At 43.0% G+C, this 26,383-nt stretch overlaps 1 protein-coding gene across 1 annotated transcript in view; it reads left to right on the top strand.

Moving 5' to 3' along the window:
* dph6 (diphthamine biosynthesis 6) overlaps nucleotides 1–26,383 on the top strand; it is a 56,920-nt gene that overhangs the window by 210 nt on the left and 30,327 nt on the right. The window contains 8 exon segments of the mRNA XM_029461322.1: nucleotides 337–428; nucleotides 1,518–1,702; nucleotides 15,067–15,140; nucleotides 16,103–16,221; nucleotides 23,704–23,765; nucleotides 24,170–24,264; nucleotides 24,418–24,427; nucleotides 24,429–24,512. Coding sequence (XP_029317182.1) covers nucleotides 337–428; nucleotides 1,518–1,702; nucleotides 15,067–15,140; nucleotides 16,103–16,221; nucleotides 23,704–23,765; nucleotides 24,170–24,264; nucleotides 24,418–24,427; nucleotides 24,429–24,512 — 721 coding nt within the window.

The following is a 26,383-nucleotide window of genomic DNA, read 5'->3' as shown; positions in this document are numbered from 1 at the left end:
GTCAACAAACTATTGATAACGTGTTCACTATGATGTGTAAGGTGTTGTATTTTGCCTCGGACTTTATTCAAAGCTAGGATATACCATGTCACAATTATTGACGATAAGAGTGTTTAAAACCAATACAAGAGTAGCTAACTTAACGTTACAGTATGGTAAATACTGTTTAAAATAGAGCATCCTGAGTATAGTAAGTAACTCACAGCCACATTAATTCTTTATTAATGAATGATAATGCTGCTGCATCCCATATCTCTATAGATAATGTATAGTTCTGCATCTTAATGATTCAAACACAACTTTACCTCTTTGCCTATTCCTCATGCTGTGTTCCAGTGGGGGCAAAGACAGCTGCTACAACATGATGCAGTGTGTGGCTGCTGGGCACCGGATCGTAGCTCTGGCCAACCTCCGTCCTGCTAACACAGGTGAGGACGATGCACTGCTGGGGTTTATGTGATCTACAGGGGCCAGCTGGGCTATATGGGCCAGCCACCTGCATTTCTGTGACCCAGGAAACTAAAACTAAGTAATCAAAGTTCTGCAGAACTTTATATAGGCCTAATGTAAATCCCACAGGAGATGTTGATATTTTGCAGACGGGAGATTCAGCTTTCCAAAGTTAAAACAAGACATCACAGCGATATAGATAAAAAAAAAAAATCAAATTATAAGAATTCCTAAGAAAGTCATGACAGAGTGCTTTTACACAAACACTCACCCTCTCACTCAAGTGCTTAAAGTGACATACATGGGTGAAGTGCATCATCTCGAGCTTTGTTTAGTGCAATAGCAATAGCAATAGCTATTTCTATATTGTTTTGTTCTCCACCTAGGGGCCACAAACTGATGGCTTGAGCAAAGGAGCTGGAATTTGCTATGTAAGGGATGGGAACAGAACACAATTAGGTGATTAGTTGATTGATAATCGATTTAATCGTTAAATAACAATTTTTAAGCAAACATGCCTACTATTTGATGGTTCCAGCTTAACTGATTTTACCGGTCTTACATTTTAGTATATTGAATAAAAAAGGAATATGTTATGAGTTGTATTATCCTCTAGTGCCCACTGTTTTGTATGGAATTCAGTATGGTCCAAAAGTACATTATAAGCTAAATGAGACAATACATTGTGAAACATTTGAAGATATTAATCAAAAATTTATTTTTTTAATAATTAGTTTTTTGAAATGCTTGTTTTTATTTCATGTTGACATTTTTCATAACATTTTTAATTTAATTAATTACTTGCGTAATTTCTACTGGGCTCGACAGTAACAGGTACCAGGGTGCTGCTCCCTTTTTAACATATACACAATTACCATTAGCATATTTATGTATTCTGATGTTATCATTTTGTTAACGTATGAAATTAGCTTTTGGATGTCTGTTCACTCTTAACTATTTCCAAAAACTTGCAACATCCCGTCCTCACTATCACTGTTTATCAGACACATGATCGGTGTCTAATCAACAGACACTGAGCTAAATATATATTTCCTTCATTGCCACAGATGAGTTGGACAGCTACATGTACCAGACAGTGGGCCACCAGGCCATACAGCTGTATTCTGAAGCCATGGATCTGCCTCTGTATAGACGCACCATCCAGGGCTCTAGCCTGGACATCAGCAGAAACTACAATGTGACTGAGGGGGATGAGGTGGAGGACCTATATGAGCTGCTCCACCTCGTCAAGGTAGGTCTTTTTCATGTCCCCACCATCAGTGAGAAATAAAAAGATTTTTCTTATCTTGCAGAGTGGATGCTGCCAGGTCCTTTGGCCAAAAGATCTTAATACTTGAGGAACCCACCCCCTCTTTTTTCCCCACACACAAACGCTTTACTGTTTATTTATTTAGTACAAACTGCCATATATTGAACATATATGAGGCTAAAGCAGACTTGTAAAGCAACTGTTGATAAACACATCAACAAACAACTTGACTTATTTGCGCACACAGAATAAAGAAATCATCATTTATGTCCCACAATTGTCCTCATTCTCGCACCTGCCAAATTTAAGTCCAATATTCAGATGGGATGTCTCCTTATAAAAACATCTGGGTCTCGTTGTCTTGCTAAATGTTCCAGCCTTTTGTTTTTTCTTGCCTTTTATCCATGTTTTACTGGGAAGATGCAGTACAGTCAGATTCAATAATCCCTTGCTTTAATTTAAATGTGAAAGGTATAATACATGCACAGACATATACATAGACACAAGCCGACATATGCACAAATGTATATACAATTTAAAAAAAAAAAAAAAAAAAAAAAAAAAACTGTACAGGAATTTTAAGAAGCGAATTGGTTGTACGAGACTTCTTCGTAAAACCTGAAACAAAACGAACAAATTACTTACATTTTCATTTATATTTTATTATAGATTTTCCATGACAGACAAACATAACAAGAAAGACAGTATTACACTACAAAGGACATAGCAAATGCAAATGCTTTGCCCCAACACACAAACATACAGTTTTTACTTTTCAGTCACAGACGAGATGGTTCCGACCAACGGTTAATATTAGGAGTCCAATAATGACCTTGTTTTATTACAAAGAGAGGAGTGCATGATGTAGTGAGTCCAGAAATGACCTTATTGTGACCCATACGTGGTTCCCACCCCTATCCAGATATGACAGAGATGATGCAGCTTCTTATCCATGCTTATAAGGTTCAGAAAGTCCTGCGACCAATCATTTGAACTAAAACAATTGGCCTTTCTAACTTTCCACTTTGTAAAAATTAAGTGTTTTGTTGCAAGGCATGCTAAAGCTACAATTTATTTAGTGAAGATTGTACAATTGACGCCGTTGGACTGGATGCCCAGCAAGCATGTCGCTGGATATAGAGCAAAGTCCAAATGACATCTATTAATAAAGCATCTTAAATCTGGAATAAAACAAAGAATTCCTCATTTTATTTTCACGTGTGACACAAGAGGTGTGAAATATCGAGTGAATCTTGTTCAGAATAGTATTATAATACGCCGTGATTATGTGAACCATCGCAATGCTTCAATGAGCGTATACAACAGTCATCGTTTTGACTCCTCGCCACCTATGACATATGCTTGACTGCTTTTTAGTGAACAAGCTCTCAGAGCACTACTAAACTTCTCATCCCGGCTAAGGTTCACGACATATGTCACACTGTTGAGATGTTTTACAAGTCATTCTCTGTGGATTCAGAGTCACTTTGTAGCCCATCAGGAATGTCTCAAAGAGGCCCCGCTTGTCTAGTCTCATCTGGCCTGCTGTACACTAACAGTCCTTAGCACCTATTGTAAAGTGCGACCAAGCTGCTCAGTAGATTAAAAAGCTATGTTCGTGCTTTTAGCCTGTCTTATTTAGTATGTCTTGATTTCACTTTCAAAGTGGAGTAAGTTTTCTTTTCATCTTACTCTCGGAAAATAGTGTGCCCGTCGTATCAGTTAATCAAAGTTTTATGTGTGAAGTTAGAGAGAGGTGCCCTTCAACAACTGGCTTCACAGGAAAAACTCCATTCTTTTTTTTATCTCACTTGACAGAAGATCAGATGCAAAAATTAATCACCAAATTAATATTTCATCAAATACCACTTTTGCCAGGACATTGAGGAAATATTCATTTGATGCCAAATTATGTATGAGACCTCGGTGGTCCGATGTGGTGCGGGGTGGCTGACTGACAGCTTTGAGACAACCGCATGTGTGTTTAACACACCGCTGGCGCTGCCTGCCTACCTGACCGCCTGCAGCCATGAGGAAGCTACCTGGACGCACACTTCAACAGCTCTCCCTGCTGTCAGCGCAAACAGGGTGTGGATTGATCCTGTGTAACACTATTTCCCCTTCGCAACCCCACACAACCTCTCATTTTAGCTCGCAGCATCAAAATTTAAGAGCTTCTTATGGGATGGTGGATAGGAGTTTGTTGTTGACATGGGAGTTGGCTTGACGTGGTGTAAATGAGAAAATGGGGGGTTGGGGGAGGGGAGGGGTGCTTGGCTCCTACTGTAGGTCTGTGTGGAGACATGTTCATCCGGAGCTGAGGGCTGCTCCAGGGCCCCTGCATATCCGCACACCGCCTGGGTGGCAAGGGCCAGTCAGCCTGCCTCGGGGCATTTCGCGCCCTCTGTCTGACTTTCTTTGTCGTCTTGTGTTTAAATCGCAGGCTTTACACATGCGGCTACATGAGAAAGCTCTTGTTTGTGTGTTTTCTTGCGAGTAGGCACACATTCACACATTGGCCTCTCAGGAGTATTCCCAGTGAAATAGTGGACATCTCTCTGGTACATGATGCAATATACCGTCTCTGCCTGTGGTCAGGGCTCTAATTGCAAAGGGCTGCTAATTTCCCATTTCCAGGGCTTCTCTGGTCTGACCTCACCAGTCAGACGGGCCATAGATCAGGGCAGTCGGACTCCCAGGGGGCCCTCGCGGGCTAGCAGACCTCCAGTCGTCTCCCCGTTTACCCCTCTCGCCATCATCAACAGACCTGCACCGTAAACAACAGGCTTCCTCTCTCTCTCACTTGAGTGATGTCAAGTATAAGAATACAAACTTACTAATCTCTCAAGTTGCTTTTTCCTTTTTTTTTTTTTTTTTTAGCATTTTTACTAATGGGTAGGTTAACTAAGTTGTACCGTATTGTGAAGGGTAATAAACTCACGCAAGTCATTGCATCCCCTGTAATTAGAAACTCACACAATTCCGTCGGAGCATCTCAAATGTTCAATCTTTAAAAAGTCATGGATTATGGTCACATGCAGTTATGTTCGACACATATACCTGTTTCACTAGGTGATTATTCTTCCGCAGTGACGTTTGTGGTGTTGTTGATTAGTGAAGGAAATGATAGAGGGGGGGGAGAAAGAGAGAAGAAACGCTTCTTTTGATAATGAGCTGTTAAATCACCCTTACTGGAAAGTACAGTTTTAGCTTTAAAAAAAAAAAAAGTGCTCTGTTTGGAAAGTGTGATATTTTTGAAAGATTCTTTCTAGCAGTTTGAATTAATTAGAAGTTACAAGATTATATTTGGCAAATGACACTTGAGCATAGATGAAAGACATTTTCTTTTTCTCAGATCCAGGAGTTGATGAGTTTTAAGTGGATATTCTTCCTTCCTCTCCTCCTTTGCACTGCTGGGCAACAGACCCGTAGCATGAGCCAACAGTGCCATCTATGGATCATTCCCAGAAGCTGACAAACCAAAGACACACACTCTCTACACTTTAGCCTCTTGGAGAATGTTTGGAGCCTTTTCAAAAGATTCAAAGGGAGAGATCATATTCTTCAGAACCATTGTTGATGGAGCAAAAAAAAAAAAGTCCAATTATAACTGAAAAAATGAGCCGTCCATCCCCTGGCAGTAGTGATAATGGCAGAATGACAATGTGGCCCTATCCTTGGCCCCTTTTGCTCTCATCGCTGGCTGTGTATGGCAGCGTGTCTTTGAAGTGTGTAACCTGATAGACATGCAAGCCACAGCGTACCCCGTCCCATCCTGCTAGGTGCTGATCTTTGAACCTTCTCTTTGTGGGGGAGAAATAACAGTTTTGTCAGCGGCAGGGGGATTGTTCACTTTTGCACTATCTATGGCTGTAAGGGTTTATTTTTACAGAATAAGTGACATCCATGTCCTCTGCTAGGCTTCAAAGGCAAGCTAGAATATGAGCATTATGTGAAACGATAACCGTATATTTTGATTTGTAGTTGTTTGTTATTTAAAGACTCTCTTTGTTTCACGTCAATGTATCCTTGTTTGTGTGGGTTTAGAAATTGGATTCCGTAGTTTGCGTGTCCATACTTCATGTGTTTGGCCGGGCTGCTCTCCTCTGCTGTGATCTGCTCTGATGTGTGATACAGATCAGCAGTGTCAGTCACCCCTGGCTGTAACGCCACCCCCCCCGAAGGCCTGCAAAACCCCTCATATTAGTCATATCACATCCCTCAAGTCCTTTATCCTTCCGTCTGTGCTCTGTGACCTGACACAGTGGCTCTTTATGCCCCGTGACCCTGCTCGTGTGTGTGTGCGCACACACGTGCACGCTCGTGTGCTCAAGGTCAGGTCAAATCGGGCCTCTGTTACATGATAACAGGTCTATCTCTGTTCTCCTTTACACACCTCTGCCTCTTTTTATGCCCCAGTTTTCCTTCTTTCAACACTCTATGGTGGAAATAAGTGCTCTTTCTCTCTCTGCCAACTGCAAACTGATTGATGTTGCACACAAGTCGATGTTGGTATGCATTAGTAGTTTTTATTGTATTATATTTTTGCGAGATATTCTGTGTTTTTAAGATTGGTTTTCAGCATAGAGAACATCTTACAACACAAAGATGTTGTTCCTTGAAAGCAGCACAGCCTATAGGGCACGGGTGGCAGGGAGTTTTGGGAAGATGCAACTTCAATCACTTTGATGTAGATAATATATAAAAAGATAGTAATTTTATTGCGGCAACTCTGCAACCTTTGAGCTGATGAATAAAGTCAAAGACATTTAAGCTCATTAGAGTGATGAGGAACAATCGATGATCTACGCACATGTTCTTTTCCGCCAGCACTAATTAGCAGCACTGTGACATCTCTGTCGTACTGAGACCCAGCTTTGAGAACGATGGAAATGTTACTTTCAAATCTAATTTCTTATCCTGTAATGCGTTCGACTTTTCAGAAACACTGCTTCTTTTCTTTTCTTTGGATAACTGATATCGCGGGTCAGCGGGTCAAAACCCAACTTCCTCCCTCCTTTTAAAGAAATCTAAATCAAAAAATCAAACCAATATTTCTTTTTTAGCTGGAGACATTTGGGAAACGTCTTGGAGCGGTGCACTGAGACCTTTGGCCCTTTTGTAGATGAAACATTTCCTTCCGTTGGTGTGTGTTAAAACACCTTGTTTTAAAGTGAGATAATCCTTTTCTTAAACTCGCACACACTCTTCCCCCCCATTCCCTGATTCTTCTGACCTTTTATTACACACACACACACACACACACACACACACACACACACACACACACACACACACACACACTCCCCCCCCCCCCCCCCCCCCCCACACACTCATCCTCAGTCTCTACCTCCATTATCGACATCAGCAGACAAGAGTAGGGCCCTCTGAGATCGCAGAGGCAGTCTGTCCACAAGTCCAAACATTCGTTTTCATTCTTCTTTCTCCCTCGCTCCTTCTTTCTTTCTTCCTTCTACTGGCATCTTTGTCTCCATTGTGTTGTCGTCGCACTTTCATCCGGACCCTTCAGAAGCTTGGCACTGCGTTGTTGCGAGTGCCCTGATGGAGGTGTATCCTGCTGCGAGGAAATTGAGGGATTGAGGGAGAGGAGAAAGAAAGGAGCATAGAGGAGGAGGAGGAGGAGGGCAGGCAGGCTGGCAGGCAAGGCAAGGCGGAGGAATCTCCAGTTAAACCAGGAGCTCTGTGGTATTGATTAGGGACCTGAGGTGTTGTGAGACGAGTCGTTGAGGAGGGGTGTGAACTATGAAGGAAGAAGGGGGGCGGTCAAAATCAAACACGCAGCCCTTCTCTGATTACCGGCATGGTGCAGCATTAGACGTACATTGGGGGCTCTACAGGAAAATGGATTTCTTTAAAAAGCTGCTTAACACATAAATCATGACCTCTGGGGTCACAGCGAGGGTTTAGGAGATCAGATCAATAACCAAGCTAATGCAAGCTTGTTGTAGCTGGTTTGTGGCGCAGAGAGACCTCTAAATTGTGTTATTGGAAGTAGCTTACAAGCAGTCTAAAACCGATGGATAATCACTCCGTACAAAGTTTTATTTGAATACTTTTAGAGCACCGAACTTGAGGATATATTTCCGCATGCTGGTATAGATTCCTTCAAACAGCTGTCTCTCTGTCGCCTCTCTTTGCGATAACCATTGTTATCTTTTCCTTTGGTCTGAGACCGCTTGTATTTATGTCGCTCGCCACAGTGGCAGTGAGGTTGAGATTGCAAGCTTGTTTTGCACATGAGGAAGGATAGCATTAGCGCTGAGATAATGGCACTGTGTATTGTTCGCCGGCCGTGTGGAAGTGGTGGGACAGGATCTATTAGACCCAGGCCCATTTCCCTCCAACTGACGCTAACAGTCCCCACGAACATTAGATAAAGAGCCTAGCCTCAAGCCTTTGTAATTTGTTTGTATTTTTCTGCTTAATGTACTTTGCTCAATCTTGTTTAGCGATGATGGAGGCTGATAGCCTTATCTCGCCTTGCCAAGGGCATGAGCCACTACCACTGCTTGGTTGAACATTGTTCCAATGAAGAATGTGTGTGTATGTTTATGGCCTTTTTTTTTCTGATTTTTATTTTGATGCCGGATGGATTGTAGATGTATCTAGCAGTGATTTGCATTTGAGATATTGGCTAATATGTTTTGTTATGCACTTATATAAATACACCATTATAGAAACCGTATCACTATAATTTCTTCTTTTGTTTGATTGTTCATATTCAGCCTGGCTGACCCGAATTTGATTTATTTTCTCATGTTTGTCGTTGTGTGATTCGTCCCTGTTTTTTCAAAATGCCTTCGGACGTCCTTCCTTTCAAAACGACCCTCATTTGATCATCAGAGATCTATTGTTGCGTCCTCACTGTCACACACTATAAAAATATATTTTTTCACTCTAAAAATTAGATTTACATGGCTTCCACGTGTTTAAATTATTCCTCCATTTGGATTCTAGCCAGTTGTTTTTACTTTGCAGCCCCATATAGGAGTGTGAGGATAATCCAGCTAGTCACCGAAGAGGTTGGACTTTTTAAACTCACCAGTACTAACGGCTAGTGAGGCCCAATACTGCCTGTCTCAGGACAGACAGCTGAGGAAAAGTGCTAAGTCTTTCAACTCCCTGCCATTCATCTACTCCAAAATTAAGAGGGCTTTTATGTTTTGTTTTGTGAACCATTCCCCTCAAGAAATATTTGTGGCAGGCCCCATCACCTCCCGCAGCTAAAGTCATAACCCGCCGTAGAAAAACACTGTCTGGAGTCTGGAGAGTTGGTTAAACCAGCATCACTGCTATATTTTCCTCCAGTTTCTCTCCTGGGAGCAAAGGGGGGAGGATCGAGGGGGGGGGGGGGGTTCATGATGTCTGTTGGAGCTATGGAGGATAGAGGACAGGAGAGCCAAGATGCTAAGAGCCTGGAACCTGACCTCACCAGAAAAACATTTACATTTTGGAGTGTGCATGTGTGTTTGTAGGCCTGTCCTTGACCGTGTGTATATATGTGGACGTCAATACTTGTGCGTGCATACACCCTGCGGACTAGATGGTTGTTACGCACCATGAAAAGCAACTGACATAGTTTACTTCTCTGTGGCATGAGACTCCTTCTTTGATTCTGTCCTACTCGCTTTCTGTCTCGGATGCTTATACACTCTTACCTCAGCCAAGTGGGAATGCTGCTACGACACAGCTGGGATTATGACTTTGTTTTATGCCCTACAGAAAACTGTTGCTGATGCTTATTTATTGGACCTCGACTGTTTGGAGAAAGTTACAAGATTGTTTTGTCATCTTAAAGAAATGCCATCGAGGTGACGCATTGTTTAATGCAGAAACAACCATTAGTATATTGCATTTAATAAGAGCCAGTAATAACTAAACTTGTTTGCTTGAGTCGCCGGTACAGATGGACATACAGTACATTGATAAACAGCCTTATGTCTACCTGCTGCTTCCCAACATTTAGTTTTCCATGCGTGTAGATATGGAAAGCCTCCTTGTCCTTGGCCTGCTGAAACTAAGGCTTTGTGCTTGCTTTGGCCAAAGCCCTCTCCCTCCCTGCCTGACTACTGGCTGGGCCTGTGTTTACGTAACCATATATATATATCTGAGAGGAAACTCGTAAAACGTTAATCTCTCTACTTTTTAACCCTGATGAATTTCTACATTTTCCAGCTGTGCGGCATGGCATATTTATGCTCAGGCTCTATCGCTGAAAACAGCTCTGTCATTGTAAATGAATCACTATCCAAGACTAAAGAGTGTTTGTGTATGTGTGTTTAAACTTCAGGCTAGGAAACTGTACAAATACTAACTCGGCCATGAAAAGCTGCAGTCGTACCTTCACGGATTACATTTGCTGCTTCTTTTTCATTCCTCTCCGGACCCAAAGCACACTGGCCTGTCACTTGTCACATTTCTGTGGCCTGATAAGCGTCCCTCACTCATCGCGCTGATGAGACAATGTCTCATGTCATATCCTCTGTTGGCTGGTCACACCTGCATCGTGGCCTCAGCGGAGGATAATACTTTCCCCTATTCTGCTTCCTCTTTCCCCTTCTTGCAACTCTGACCTGCATCATCTCGGGAACCGGTCGGGGTATTTAGGGTTTATGAGCAGCTGGCTTTGTGAGCCGTTTGTTTTTCTTATTCCACCACTCTGTATGGTTGAAGACTGACACGTGATGAGTCATCTCGCCAGCCCATCCACGAGCACAAAGGAAGAGCCCGTCTTTCAACAGCTGCTTCAAACAGACAGCCCCACCAATTTACCAAAGGGAATGTCTCTGAAAGCCTTTTAGAACAAGGTTTTGGCCGATGTTTGTTTTACAAAGACACTCGCTAAGCTTGCATGTCCATTTGTTGCTTTATTTTGATGGATCAGACATTGTGCATAGTGTTTTAGCCTCAGTATATATAAGCGGCATAAAATATTGTCAGCACTGAGTGTGACTTGTATAACATAATGATTGGTCCGAACGAGGCTATATCCTTGTGCACAACTCTTCCACATCCTATCAATCCTTCACCACTTCTGGGAGTCACCTTGGAGTGTGACAGTCTGTACAGAATTGTAATGAAGAAGCTGATTCAAAACAAATAAGCAGTGTCTTCTCCTACTAAGCTCACACTTAGCTTAATGTCAGTTTGGCATGTCTGAGTTGTCAGGACAGCCAAACACGCCCCGGGACTATGTCCGCATTACATTAAACACAATCGCTTGACCCTAGCTGGCCCTATCCCCTGTACCACATCTACTTGAGCTGCTACAACAAGGTCCAACCCCCTTTTCATGTTCCCACCATGTAGGGGAACAGGGGAGAACAATCCCATTACATTACAACAGGCCCAGAGCTGATCTAATGGAGAGAACATTAAAGCCATGTCGCGTCCACTCACTTACTTGATGGATCCTGGAAGAGAGGGATGAAGAGGAGAAGGAGCGCTGGAGAGAAGGGGGAAGGGATAGGAGGCTGTGAGGTTAGATGTGGTGTCGATATGACGGCGGTGGAAAGCTTGTGATGGCACCCCCGGTGCCCTTGAGCAAACTGTCATTCAAAGCACTTTAATTAATTTTCCGACTTTGCGTTCCTCCCCGCCTCCCTGCCATCACACACAAGCTTATTACACACAGGAGGCAGTGATACAATAGGAAGTGCGTGTAAACAACGCTGGACTCGATAAAAAGAGTATTTTGTAATGGTAATGTGTGGCCTCGTGTCTGCAATAGCCACAACCTGCCAACGCTGGCTTCCTAGTTGACAGAACAGGCTGAAGCAGGCATTTTGGAAACCCACCATTTTGCAAAATGGAGCTTTGTATTGTTAGGGGTGTATAATTAAGACCTCATTGTGACAGCCATTGAGAGAGAGCTAATGAGGGTTCTGATGTATTCCATATGAATATGAATATTGCATTTTTAATATTTTATGGCTTTCTAATTGCCTTGGTTGCCGTTAATGGTTTTGACTGTTGAATATTACCCAGACTGAATATGTGGCACGCGTAAGTACCTTTTAAGCTGCGAGCTGATGAAATAGCCGCATTCTTAAGCCAAATTCTTTGCTTTATGATCGTCACGTATGTATCTTTGGGGCAGATACATATCTTGACTGAAGGCATGTCTGTGACTGTGAATACATTTGAACCACTCTTTTACTCCCTTACTAAGATGAATGTATATATAATTAGAAAGTATATCACACACACTACCTTGATATAGAGTTTAATGGCCGTATCGTTTCTTTGTGGAGCATGTCTGCTGGCCTTAATCTTCCCCACAGCTGACATCTTAATAACTCAGTCCTCTCCATTCATTTCCACGGGAGACATCCGGATGTGGGGGAAGGATTAGTTTAATGAATTTGACAATTAGTAACAGAAGTTAATGACTGCATGGGGCTAAGTACCCTGATGGACATGGCTGGGGGGACTGAGGGCTTCCATTGCTCTGGGCCATAGATCCTCATTAATAGCTTTTCTGCCTGCTGGAGAGGACAAGGGAAGCCAGGCCAGGCCTTTGTTTAGTCTCCCTCTGACGGGGCTGCTACGGGGTTGCACTGTTGCACAACGCCACACCAGAATTAGTCCCGCTCTGGGCATGAGTTAATGCAGGGCCTCAGGTCCTGGATCAGGTGAAGCTTCCTTTAATGAGCTGGGGTCATTAAACGTTGAGAAAAGAAAAGTGACATGATATCGGGGGCAGACGGGGAGCTCTTTCTTCGTATCTTGTGCCAACAGTCATGAAGAAAGAAGAGTGGCTCGCGGGTCACAAGAGACCTGATGACCTCTGGCTTGATTTATCCTTATATTAGCTTCTTTCTCAGATTCCACCTCTAATGTAGTCAAAACATCGTTTAGCCAGATAGCTCTCATAAAGATTTTATTATTATTTATTATTATACTGTGCTTCATGAGCTACCTTGTCGCTTTGTCAGGTGTTCCCACTATAAAACATTTTGATAAATTTTTCAGCTACCATAAAATAAAAGTTTGTGTTCTTTATGGCGTCATGAATACACATGAAACTATTCCCAGAATATCCATCAATTCAGATTCATACGTGCATATAGACCAATTTTTCACAATAATTTATCCTACCTTTCCCACAGAGGATGAGAAAGTATGTCTAGAATTTGTAAAATGGCGTCCCGAGCAGCATTAGCTGCCCCCTCATTCCTGCCCGTCTCCTGGTGACGTTTATAATAGTGACGAAAAACATATCCGCGTCCAAAAATAATCATTTTCCAAAGCGGTTTGCCAAAAATGCCTACTAGCTGGAGTCTGCTTAGAAAACAAGGGGATGTGTGAGAAATTTGTCTCGCTTTATTATTAGTGGCGAGTATGCCTGGGTGTTACAAGGCTGCATGATGTAATGTAATGAGAGCCACTGAAAAAGAGAAGCCATTTAATTGGTCGAGTCTGAGTCGGACCTCAAAGGCCTGAGCACCTACAACAGTCTGCCTCCTGAGAGAAGAGGGAGACAGAGTGAGACGGAGAGACAGAAACACAAGATGAGGATGTTGTTTGCTGTTGCTCTCATGCTCTGTTATTCTGTCAGGCCAAGTCTGGTCCTGCCAAGTTTAAGCCAAGGGACCAAATTGGTGTTGATGTAGCACACTCCTTCAACACTTCCATTCCTATCTCTTTTTCTCTTTCTCTCTGTCTCTCCTTATCCCGCTCTTTACCTCCTAATATGCCTCTTTAGGAAGTGACAGTTGTATTTAGGGAAAAGGTTATCATTGTATTAGAATAGAGTGCTGGCCCCGAGGCTTACCTAGAATTACATGACACTGCCTGCAGCCCCCTTCGCTCTGTGCTGGGGCTGAAATGTTATCAGTCTGACTTAATTACTGTCACTAGACAGTGGCATTGACTATAATGTATATTCCAGAGTAAGACTCTTTGGAGAGATATTAAAACTTGAGTACTGAATTCCAAGTTCGTAAGATCTCTCGGTGTTTAACTTAAGGTCAAAGAGTTAAAAAATATGGCTTTGTATTTGTCCGTATGTGTTTTAACTTCAGTTTCACATCCTCTGCTGCACCGTAAACACCACACACATGCACACAGACACACACAGAACACATCCTTAATCTGATTAGCTGGCACGCCTACGTGGAGCAGTGTGTGTGTGTGTGTGTGTGTGTGTGTGTGTGTGTGTGAGGCACAGTGCGTTGCAGCGCCGCTTCAGGCCCCAGGCATGGCATGGATTTCATTTAGGAAAGTATCAAAGGTTTACACGCTGTTCGCTTTAATCAGCATGTTTATCAGGCAGAGAAAAATTGCAGGAAGGGACCACAGGGAGAAGGAGGGGTGGGGGGTTATCTTAAGGACCAGTAGCCAGGGAAATTGATAATGGCTACAAGGTAATTTACTGGAGACTTGTGCATCCCTCCACTGCTTCTACCCTCGCCTCTCATTCTAATTACAGCCCATGTAATGTTCTAATGAATCTGCAGGTGTGTTTCTGTAGGGGAGGGGCATGGAGGTAGTGAAGGGGGTTGTGCATGCATGTCTGTGTATGTACGTATGTATGTGTGCGTGCATGCACCATTTGCTTGCACCAATGTGTGTCTGTTTGTGCGTGTCACTGCGGATCAAGCCGGTTTCCGTGAGCGAAGATTGAACGCATCTCAAGGCTGTGTCAGTATCTCTCGAGTGCATAGTTGTCTCACTGTTTCTGAAATATGAATATGATATGAAAAGCAATTAGATTAGCCCTCAGCAATATTAAAGATACATGCCACTCACAGACACAATGCTCCACTGATACTTCAAGTTGTCACTGCGGTTCCAGTCTTCCAGCTGGGCTGTGTAAAAGGATGGAAGCTGCGCCCAGGCGCACTCTTTCTCCCGCTCACACTAGACTGCTGATAAGGTCCAGGAACTGCCTTTAGTTGTGCTGGTGCCTCCAGCCACACACCCACATGTACGCATAAACACACACGTTCGCTCGGAGAGCCATGTACACAACCCTCAAGGGGATATGGGCTGGACCATAAAGGCCTTGATACGACCAGAGTGTAAACATCCCGACAGGATTGCGGTCCGATGAAAGGAAAGAGCCGTCAGGAATTTGCTTTCTTTGTCTGTTTCACTCTGCGTGTGTGTGTGTGTGTGTGTGTGTGTGTATATGTTTACATGTGTTTGCGTGGTTTTGTTCAGATAACACTTTGGGATACCATTGTAGGTTGAGCAAGGAGTATTTGGCCCCGTGGGATAGTGACATCATGTTGCCGTTGCGATGCATGTTGCACATGCTGTATAATGGAAAAGGAAAGAAATCTTTGTGGTTAAGTTCCTCCATCTTTTCCTCCCCACAGGAAAAGGAGGGTGTTGAGGCAGTGTCTGTAGGGGCCATTCTCTCCGATTACCAGAGGGTCCGTGTGGAAAATGTGTAAGTCAAACGCACACACACTCACGATGCAGGACACACGTTCTAACTGAAGTGCGCACACACCCGCTGCGTTGAGGCCTCTGAACTCGAATGACGCACACTCTGTGGTCCACTGAAGGAAAAGAGTACATCCTCTGTTGTCACAGAGTGATTGGACTGATTTTGTTTAAACACACACACACACACACACTGAGTTTTGTTTATGCCATTTTATTTAAACTAGCTTTGATTTTTATGGTGCGACTGTGTTTTTATGGAGCAATGATTTCAAGAGAATGAATGAAACGATCGTTTCATAATGTCAATGTGATTTTGTTAATATAAAAAACAAAACACTTTCCCATTCCCATTATAACACAACAGTCTTATTCACAACAACTTGAGACGGTTCCCTTGTGACACAGATAGCCATACGTCTTTTATGTATTCTTCTTCTCTTTGATTTTCTTTGCCCTCCGTCGTCTCTTTGTTCTCTCTTGTGCTAAACGTACGCAGACTGGACAGCTTGCAGCACAAAAGCTCTCTTCTTATTAACAAATCCTACTGTCAGTCAACTATTTCCCCCCTTATTAACACTAGATGCGTACACATACACGTCTCACGCATTTCTGGAGCGGTAGACATTTGTGTGCAGACGTTTTGGGTCCAGTTACCTGCTGTGGATGTGTGTGTGTGTGTGTGTGTGTGTGTGTGTGTGTGTGTGTTTCACATGCATTTATGTGACAGCTTAAGATAGAGTTTTTGTTTTGTCTTTAAATAAAGCCACTAGGCACTGCTGGCAGGTGGGAGCATGTCCTGTTGGCCTATCAGGGTGGCAGCCTTCCCGTAAATGTAGAAGGGGCCCAGCCCTTTTGGCTTTGAAGTTGTTTTGAATCTGACAAATATTCAATATTAACTGCTTTGCATCTCTTTCTCTGTCTGCAACCTACTGCTCTCCCTGTTCCCTCTCACCTGTTCCCCAGATGTTCGCGGTTGGGTTTGCAGCCCCTGGCCTACCTGTGGCGCCGAGACCAGGAGTCCCTGCTTTCTGAGATGATATCATCTGACCTCCATGCTATCCTCATCAAAGTCGCAGCCTTCGGTGAGTTTCGTCTCTCACTCTTTTGTGTCTCAGGCAGCTCTTTTTTATAATTTTTTTTTTTTACTCTCTTTTTACTTTCGCTGAAGGTGCCATGTTGGTTAAGTGGTGTTTGGCACGGGGATAGAAGGGACAGCATTTGGATAAGTGAGGGATAGGAGGAGGAGAAAGGGAGGTGTAACCGGAGAGAAACAGAGAGACAAGCAGAGTAATGCCCTAATCATTAATCTGTGGCTTAGCAGCGGTGTTGAGACTTGTGCCAGCGGCGAAGGTATTGAAGCAGAGAACAATATGAAAAGATAAGAAGCACAGAGGGAGGAGGTGTGAGGGAAGTGCGCGGGTGTTATTGGGTGGGTTGGTGCAAGGGTGGGGTGGGAGCGTTGGCAGTTGAGAAATAATCACAGGTGATTGCCTCTCACATTAATGCAACCTGTCAATAAGCGGCGCATGTCCCCATTGTGCGAGAGACACACTCTTCTCCGCTTATGCATAGCTCAGAATACAGGGTCCGTAAAGCGAAGATTAGAATCTCTCATTTACGTTTTTCAACTGCTTCAGCACAGGGAGAAGAGGTTAATGTGGTATCACCTGCTCTCTACCTGCCTGTTTTGGAGCCTGAGGACAGGAATATCAGATTACTGAATAACATGAGAGAGTCAAAAAAAAAAAGTTTTCCTTTTTCTTCTCTCTCGGGTACATGACATTAAGATCTCTACCTGTATCTACTTGAAAGTGCAGCCGGATCCCTTTTTTTTTTTTTTTTTTTTTTGACGGTGCCAGTGATGAATGATAATTACGGCTACAAATGGTTCTTTTTACTCTCAAACTACTCACGGCGATAGATCATCATGTAGACACTGTTTACGTGCTGTTAAGTGCTTGTTGTCACCTTTGCTAGCAATCAGTCGAAAAGGGGTCCGCGGCTGACTGATGACCCGGAGAGCTGAGCGGCGCGTTGGAGATATTCTGCATGTCTTTCAAAGCTGCTCGAATAACCTCTCATGGAATGCACTTGTCAAGCCATTTATCTTCGGTACTTTATTTGCTGGACCCATTTTTCATTTTTAATGGTCTCATGATAAAGGACTTTTTGCTAATAAATAATACGACTTGTCAGATGCCCGTCAGACGAGAGATGATGTCAGAATCCATGTTTTCAAGATTCTTTTCTTTCTTCTTTCTGTAGGATTCTGCACAATTCTAAATATTGTGCACCAGTCGCAATGTGTTTTTTATTATTTCCATAACGCTTGTAACCAGATAAGATCCAAGTCTGCATTTCATATTAATTGATCAATCATAAAGTCAAATGTACCCTTCTGCAGCGAAACAACACACCTTCACAACCCCAGTCACCTTGTAACCCAGCTACCTCTGCCAAGCCCTTTTACTCACAACTTGGTCTAAAAGCAAATTCTCAACATTTTTTGGAAGATTATAATTAGAAAGGAAAATCACCTCGGGTGCCTTTTTTTTTTTTTAGTGTGTATCTTGGCCTCCCTCTGTAGGTGTTTGTGTGTGTGTGTGTGTGTGTGTGTGTGTGTGTGTGTGTGTGTGTGTGTGTGTGTGTGTGTGTGTGTGTGTGTGTGTGTGTTTTGGCTACAGGTAAAAAGGAAAGATCTTATCCGCCCTGACTCCTCACCTGTCCTGAGGCAGTGGTAATTAGAAAGGAGAGAATTGAATAGGGATGCAAGCGCCCAAGGCATTCTAGGCAGCACTCACATAATTGCAGCCTTGGTGGGAGCAGGTCTGAGCAGTGAGGTGTGCTGTTTAGGGGAGATTGGGTGACAGAAGGGCGTACCTGGTGGCCTTTGGTGTTTGTGCGTGTGTATGTGTGTGTGTGTGAGTGAGTGAGAGAAAGAGATTTGGAGGGATTTACTCGTGCAGACCTCATGAGGAGAGAAAACAACTCTCACAGGGCAAAGGTTAAGTCTGCATCTGAACTGACAGCCAAAACGGCTTTACGATATTCTCCAGTAGTGTGAAATGCGTTTTGGTGGGCTCTGAATAGTGAGGAGTCATTCAAGATTAATATTCCTTCATTAGACACTCAGAAAGACAGGTGGAAATTAGCAGTGAATGGAAAAAGAAGGAAAAAAAAAAAAACTGCTTTCTTTCTTATGGGAGGATATATTCCTTGATGACAAATCCCTGCAGTGAAAAGACAGCTGTCCAAATGCAGGATGAGCCTCTAAGTGAATTCTCTAGAAGTGTTCATTTGCGTGCTGACGCCAGCCTAAAACCACAAAAGAGAGAAAGAGGATTTTATTCTTTGAAGATTGCCAAATTGCATGTAGTGAAGTAAGTTCAACTATCTGAGGCTATGCGTATGAATGTCAGAGAATGCTTCTAATTAGCTTTTCCCTCAAAGGGAAATGCATATTTTTGTTGGGAAACAGTCTCTTTATAATGCAATATCTCTCGAGCTAAATGTGGTCATTTAGAATTCCAAAAGCTGGTATTAAATATTCATGTGATTAGTTAATTGATTGATTAGCGCAGGTGTATATGAGGGCACAGGTTCAGCAGTTAATTGGTCCTCAGCTCCAGAGATAATTGGCATGTGTGAAATCAAGGTCTATCCACCGGAAAACCTTTTATCACTGCATGATCTTTTACCCTTCACACGAACATAGCCTTTGTGTGGCGAAGAAAGGAATTTATGTCACAAATTTGCTTTCACTGATCACCTCACCCACTTAAGGACAGTGGATATAATTTATTATATATTTAAAGGACAATTAATGTTCAAAGACATTACATTTTTTTCTACGTGAAAGGCAATGAATAGATCTGAATAAATGATTTGCATAGGAATTTTAAAGAAAAGTAAAATACAACCTCTTTTTTTTTTTTTTTTTTTTACAAGATTGGAGCATGATGATCGAACACACATATTAGCAGCCTCTGCAAAAAAGACAAGATGCAATTTGCTCCTGGAATTAATTGTGCTGTCCTCTAACCCAGGCCAAATTAACTTTGGGTCATTTCAGTCAATCAATTAATGGTATCTGTTGCTGACATTTCCTGCACCACAGTAAAAGCTCTAAAGCACTACTTACACATTTAAAGGAGGTTTTAAGGGAATTACAATGAATGATAGAGTTGTGGTTTCTAATTTTAGAGTATTAGTTTGACTGGTGTCACATGTTTAGCCTCCTGTTAACGGTCACGTTCAAAGCTGTTCAGTCACTTCAAAAAAAACTTGTAGAAAACAATCAGAATTGCTGTCAGGCCATCATTATTGAAAAAAATAAATAAAAAAGTCTGCTAAAATTGCTTGATGAAATGTGCAAAAATCGAATTTGTTTACTATCATGAGGCCAAGGTGATGTTTTCAAATCACAGTCTAAAACCCAAATATATTCAGCTTATTATCATATAAGATGAACACAATTTTGAGGATTGGCTATTGCGAAATATTATAACTGGGAAATTTTGGGATTTTTGCTTGAAAAAACACGTAAACACTAATCAAAACAGTGACCAATTAATCGTAACATTTATTTGTCTCATTTTACCTTTATTATTACTCTTATTTTACAAATTAATTTAATTAATTTTGGGGTTTTATTTATCCTTTTATTAGATAGCATATAGTAGAGAGGTTGCGATTACAAAACTTGCTAACCCACAATAAGAAAAATATACAGGAAAGGAACTGGTACAGTTAAGTACCTGGACAGCTGTTTACCTGCGTGCCGTGTTAGCCACTGACGGTGACCTTTTCTTAGTAGTTCAATCAAATGAATGTTTTTGAACAGTTAGAACAGAGGCCTAAGCAGCCTTCAATTAGCCATCTTGAAGATCTCCGTTTGGTTCTCTTTAGCGGCAACTATGGCGATAAGCAGTGATTGCCGATGTGTTTCTGAATCTCCGCTCCCAGAGATCGCAGTTTGCGACTTTTCCCGGGAATGTTGCCACAGACACCCAGTTTGTAATGCTGCGAAACGCCCAACATCTTGGAGATTATTACTTTGAAATAGTTTAAGTATGATGGGAAGCAATTGTTTCTTTTTGAAATCACCTGTGAATTCTTTAAACTGCAAAAAAAAAAAAAAAGTTTATTCATTTGCACGGGTTAATTTTCCCCGGGTTATGTTCTCTGTGCTTATAAGTACTCCCAGTTTCTCCTTTTTGATTTGTTGGACTGAAAGGATTTCATCTTGATGCGATTGCTACACAATTCATGCTGTCTATTATTCTGCTCACAGACGCTGAATTTCAGATAAGAGCCTGACAAATTTCACATATAACCTTAATCTTATCATCCTTTGTACGGTGCCGCCTCCCTCCCCTTCTTTCTTCCATCCATTCTGTATTCCTCTCTCTCTCTCTCTCTCTTGCAAAGATTAGGTGATAGTGAACAGCTATTGTTTTGGCGGGGGTCTTTTGAGAGCGTTGTTTAAAGGCTGATGCAGCTCACCTACTAGGGAGGAGATGCTTATTTCATCCATTTAAAGGCTAAAATTTTACACATCATGAATCCAATTTTCTCTGCCTTTTCTCTCTGAAGGCAGGGATTAAAGCCGAGCTGTCAGCTGGCAAGCCAGATCTTAAGACAACCCGCGGATGTCTGCGATACTGCGCTCAGCTCAGCTCAGACAGTATCTCGAATCTCCCAGCTTTTAATTTAGCATTAGGCTCAGTAAGCAAAATCACAAGCAGTTTCAATTAAATAGGCAACTCACTGCTGTGGGTTTACATGAATCAACCTCTTCAAGGTGGGAAAAAGGCCTATCATGATCGTTAAAAAGAATTAGTGCAAAAGTATGCTGTGGAAATAATTGCCATTGACTTCTATAAGAGTAGACGTGAGAGCTGCATTTTCTGGAGAGGACAGAATGTTTTCCAGACTCCACTTATTATTGTAAGCGTTCTACTACAGGTTAACTAGCATTGTGTCTTGTGATGTTTTGCATAAAGTTCAGCTTTTTAATATTTCTTTCACATCTATAGTATAAAAAAACACTTGAATCCCTGGATGGCGCTTGGTTTACTAGTAAACTTTTTATTCTTGGCTAATTTCAGGGCCCTAAATGTCAACAGGGTTTTTGAAAAATGCTCTCCCTCATTACTGCGCTCTCTGGTTTTAAAGTTCACTGAATTTAATTGGAGTTTTATAGGATAATACGAGGTAAAAAGCCCTTTTAAAGGAGAGCCATTCCTCTAAGTCTCTCTTAGGGAAGCTCCTCTCTCTCCAAAGTGCGGTCTTGCTGTCTCTGGTGGCAGACTAATGGCAGCTTCTAGTGGGCTTATTTGGGTTTAATGTGGCATAATGAGGTTAGGTAATTGGGTTTAGGTCAAGTTGTAAAACAGGTTCAGAGGAGACAGAGATGTGAAGATCATGTAAATGAGTGGCGTTAGATCGCTGAAGGCTCACACCAGTGGCTACTCAAAGACTTCTCAAAGCATGTATTGTAAAAGTGCACGCTCATTCCACATATCCTCATTTCCAAACGGTTTCAGTAACCTTAAGTCAGTCAGGAAGTTCAATTAAGAAAACACTCATACAAGTGCTAAGTGGTCTTGGGAGGAATACCTCCACATTACTGCCATCTTTGTATTATTTTATCACTCACTCCTGTCTTCCATCGTCCTCTTCCCTCCTTGTAAATATCAAATCATGTATCATATATTATTTAAGAGCAGGGAAGTTAATGAACATATTAAAAAACGTGGCATTCCCTCTGCAATTTGGAGCCAATTATTAAAATTTGTTAAAAGGCATGACTATTTAAATGGGATTGAAATGTAATGCTTTTTCTTTTTCTGCCTTATTACCTTTTGTCGCAGGGTTAAGATGAGAGGATGTTGAGATTAGATATTCTCACACTAATTAAGACCACAGATCCCCTGGGAAGAGAATAAGGGCCTGCTCATTCTCTCCCTCCACACACTCCCTCCTACCCTCCGCGGTGGCGCCCTCCATCTCTCCCCCTGCGGTGCCGGACCACCGGGGCCCGGAGGAGAGACTCAGCTGGGATTAAGATGAACCCAGGATGGGGATGCGACGTCCTTCCTTCACATCCCCTCACCCTTTCCTCTCATCTCCCATCCATTGCTCCCCATGGGTCCCACGGATGACACGTTAACCTTTGAGGTTGTCAGACCATTAGAGAGGAGAGATTCTCACATTACGATTAACTTTGTTCCTTTAATTAAACACATGAACGTGCCGACGAGAGGGGACCGCGTGATGCCTCAGAATAGAGGAGCTATATTAGATTCTCAGATAAATTATAAGGGACAATTCAGCTCTTTTTTTTTTCTTTTTTTTTAACGCGATGGCATTACTGTCACAACTGCACGTCACTCTGTATAGGTCATCAGTAACTTGTTAATGATTATGTCAATCAATGAAGAGGCGGCCGCAGAAAAAGGAACATGTTGTAAGTGCAAGGAAAGCCATCCTCAGTGACCGTTAGGATTGTTTGGTTCCAGTTACTTCGCCCCTCGTGTTATCGGATAACAATCAGGTTTCCCGCTAAACATAGTGGCATGAGCATCTAACTACACAGTTTGGAATTTCCTAAAATTTCTACATTTTACATTCATGTCCTGTTATGTTTCGACCGTTCCATTCTTCGCACAAAGCACCTGGTACTCGGGGCTTTTGTTTTGCATGGGAACAGTGAAGAATGTACAGTAGGGGAAACGCAGGCCGCACTTACTTTGTGAAAGGAGGTGTTTACACAGTGAGACGGAGTTCAGCGCGGTGCCATCAGGAAGTGGCGTCTGAAAGACAAAATCGGGATTCAGTGTCAGTGAGTGAAGTGTTTACTGTTCACCTTCTTTTTTTTTTTTATATATCTGCTAATATTTACATAATCCCTAAATAAGACTGATCAAAGTGCTAAACTTTGGCTGAAGCTTTTGGTCTAGGTTTGGAGAACATTTTTAAAAAGGCACGAGGGGATGGCAAAGGCTGTTTTTTCTTTTTTTTGTCTGGGGAGTGAGCTTGTATTTTAGGAGTGTGGCACCACTGGGTATTCATACAAAGCTCTCCTCCAACCTTCTTCCCCCTCCTTCTTTTCTCTCCCATGCCTGTGAGTCACTTCCATGCACCGTTTCAGGGGAGGGAAAAGGCAAATAAACAAGATCTCTTTCCAAAGTTTATATTCTCAAAGGGAACTAGATGACGGGCGAGGGGGCGTGGGGGGTCTGCGGCCAGCAATTGAAAACTGTTGCCCTTACCCAGAGAGATCTGTGTACACTACTTGCAAAGTCAAACAAATAGATCCAGGGTGGAGGTTTACGTGTGTGTCTGTGCGACTGCCCGTAAACCTCCCTGCCTGTCATCTTCAATCACTGTTCTCTGTTCCTGATCAGACCTCTTCTCTCTCTCTCTCTCTCTCTCTCTCTCTCTCTCCCTCCATACGTGTGTCTGTGTGAAATCGTGTTTGTGTGTATTTCTGTCTTTGTGCATCGCTGTGTGTATGTTCGTATGTCTCCTGTGTTCGTTTTTTCCCACGTGGGTGCCAGGCCTGGATCCAGAGAAGCACTTAGGAAAACCTCTGGCTGACATGGAGCCCTATCTGAAACAGGTCACAGACTGGTAGATACTCTGCCACCCAGTTTACACTCTCGACTGCACAACTTCCATGTATTTCTGTGTGTACATCCTTTTCTCTTAGAATCAGGTAACCTGATGTTCATGCTCAAAGTCTTGAAACATCTTAAAGTGCTTAATATGACACAGACATATACTTTTATTTCACTTTTAGTTTTTAGAGTGATTGCGAGAAGATATCCAAGTCAGTTGTGTCTTTTGAGCTGGTGTCAAAAGAAAGACGCTCGTGTTAATCTAAGACTTATATTATTTTGAACTACATATTTACAAGACTACACATTGAAGTTTTAGGTTAAATTATGGAAGTAAATGGTGCGTTCAAATGAAATTTAGGCGTTTCAAAGTATTTTAATCAGGTGTTTTGCTTTCACTGGTTAGCTGTCTCAGATGTATGGAGTTCATATTTGCGGAGAAGGAGGTGAATATGAAACCTTCACCCTTGATTGCCCCCTCTTCAAAAAGAAGATGGTCATGTGAGTAAAGAAATATGAACTTACAATCATTTGTCTGCATTAGAACTCGGTTACACTTGTTTCAGCATGTGGCCGCTGTAAGTTTTGGAAAGTGAAGTTTTTTTTTTGCCTGCACGACTGTACGAAAAAGTTTCTTCCCGTGTATGTGTGCAGCGATGCAGCTGGAGACGGTGATCCACTCAGCAGATGCCTTTGCTCCAGTTGGCTACCTGCGCTTCACAGAGATGCACACCGAAAACAAAGACGCCGTGAGTCACACTTCTGAAGGAATTCATGAGTGTAACTTGTTTTTGCAAATAAGATCAATGCTTTCAATGCTGAATCAATGATTTTGGCACAAAAGTTTGAGTCACTTCGGGGGTTGATTACTTCAAAACCACTCTGGGGCCAAAAACGAATACAAGAACAAAACCTTTTGGTGTCTGATAACTTTGTCGAGCAGAAGAGAAACACAACACTGTAGGGCAGGGTTCAGATCAACCTCCAGAGGGCCTCTCTCTCTCTCTCTCTCTCTCTCTCTCTCTCTCTCTCTATCGCACACTCTTGCTCTCGGTGTCTCCCTTCATCCCTCGCTCTCTCCGCTAGCCCCACATGGCCTACTTTGACGTCTGCAATATTCACTGCAGCCTGAAACTAGGCCCAGCTTAATAAACATGTCTGCTCACATTAAGGCGCTTTGCATTCAGGTAGCTTGCTAAGCGGACACAGGCGGGGGTTGCGCGCGCGCGCGGGGGGGGGGGGGGGGTGCACTACGAATTGGCTTTTGGTATATTAGAAGGAGCTGAACGGGGCTTCACGGACGAGAAGTGTGACACTTCGTAACACTTTACTTTGGTGCAGGAGCGGACGACTTTATAATCCCTATAATATTGTTGAACATTCCGTGATGGAGACATTGACCTCATTTATGTCTCGTTTTAATGACTGTGGTTGAAATTGTCTGCTTTAATAAGACACCTACTGGTTGATGAGTGTGCCTGGCGACATGAAGTGCTGCTTGCACGCTGTTGTGTTTGTTGCGGCGGGCTACGATAAGGGTTACACTGAGGGATGCTACTCGCCTGTAGCTTAACACGTCTCCAGGGTGACGCGTGCGATTTGCTCGTGCGTTTTCTTTGCACAACGCTTGGGTTTGTTTGTGTGCGAGAGAGCGTGTGTTGGTGTTCGCAGCCTCGTGTATGTGTGTTTGCGTGTTGGGTGGGGGCTGGGACTGTTATGGACAGAAAGCATACCCCCATCCCACAACCTCCGTGACCCTGCAGCATCACTCCCTGCAGCTATATATTTCTTCACTCCCCACGCCGCCTCTCCCACCCCCCCCCCCATCACACAAACACACACGCTCCCACAGCCCCTGTAGCCCCCCCTAGGTTGCTGGGGGAAGAGCAGGGAGATCCAGGGCCTGCAAGGGGAGGGGAAGGGGGGTGCAACCAGGGGAGAACCTGCCCTGGTGCAGCCTTCTGAAGCTCTTCTCGTCAGGGTGACAGATCTGCGGTGACACCAGCACTAGAGGAAACTGCACCGGGCTCAGGGGGTGGGGATGGACCACCATCATTTGCCCTCCGTTAATGCTAGTCAAGCTATTTTTTTTATGCTGGCCAGGAGAGAGGGGCTGAAGTATAATTAATTTGATTATCATATGGCCTAATGCAGATGACAGCAGATGAGGGGGGCAAATGAGTGTTAGACAGGGTGAGGGGGGGGCGGGGGCGTTGAAGAAAAATGAAATATGTATTCGAACGCGTGACGCCCCAGCAGGATTTGGCAGGTAATATGTACGCCTTAGAGTATTATTATGATTTGTTATTTAAAGAAGTAGCAGTCGGCAAAGTGTAAGTAAACAGAAGGATAAGGTGAAATCCAAAACATGTCTCACCCATCCAGTCATGAGTTTTGACTGACAGCCGGCATGATTGAATCTACAGTATCAGAAAACACCACTCACTATTCGCCCGAGCCGCGAATATGTTAGCATGTTGTTTCATATTCATTCACCTTGAAGTTATGTGTGTCTGGGCCCTTGTCATGAAAGACTGACACACACAGCCAGCTTGGTGGGGTATTTGAAAAGGTTGGCTAATTATACAGCGTTTTGTCTGTCTTTGCAAAAGGCTCAGCG

Source organism: Cottoperca gobio, chromosome 22 (assembly GCF_900634415.1).
Source record: "Cottoperca gobio chromosome 22, fCotGob3.1, whole genome shotgun sequence".
Taxonomy (NCBI): domain Eukaryota; kingdom Metazoa; phylum Chordata; class Actinopteri; order Perciformes; family Bovichtidae; genus Cottoperca; species Cottoperca gobio.
The sequence above is the reverse complement of the archived record's forward strand: the minus strand, read 5'-3'. Positions and strand labels throughout refer to the sequence as shown.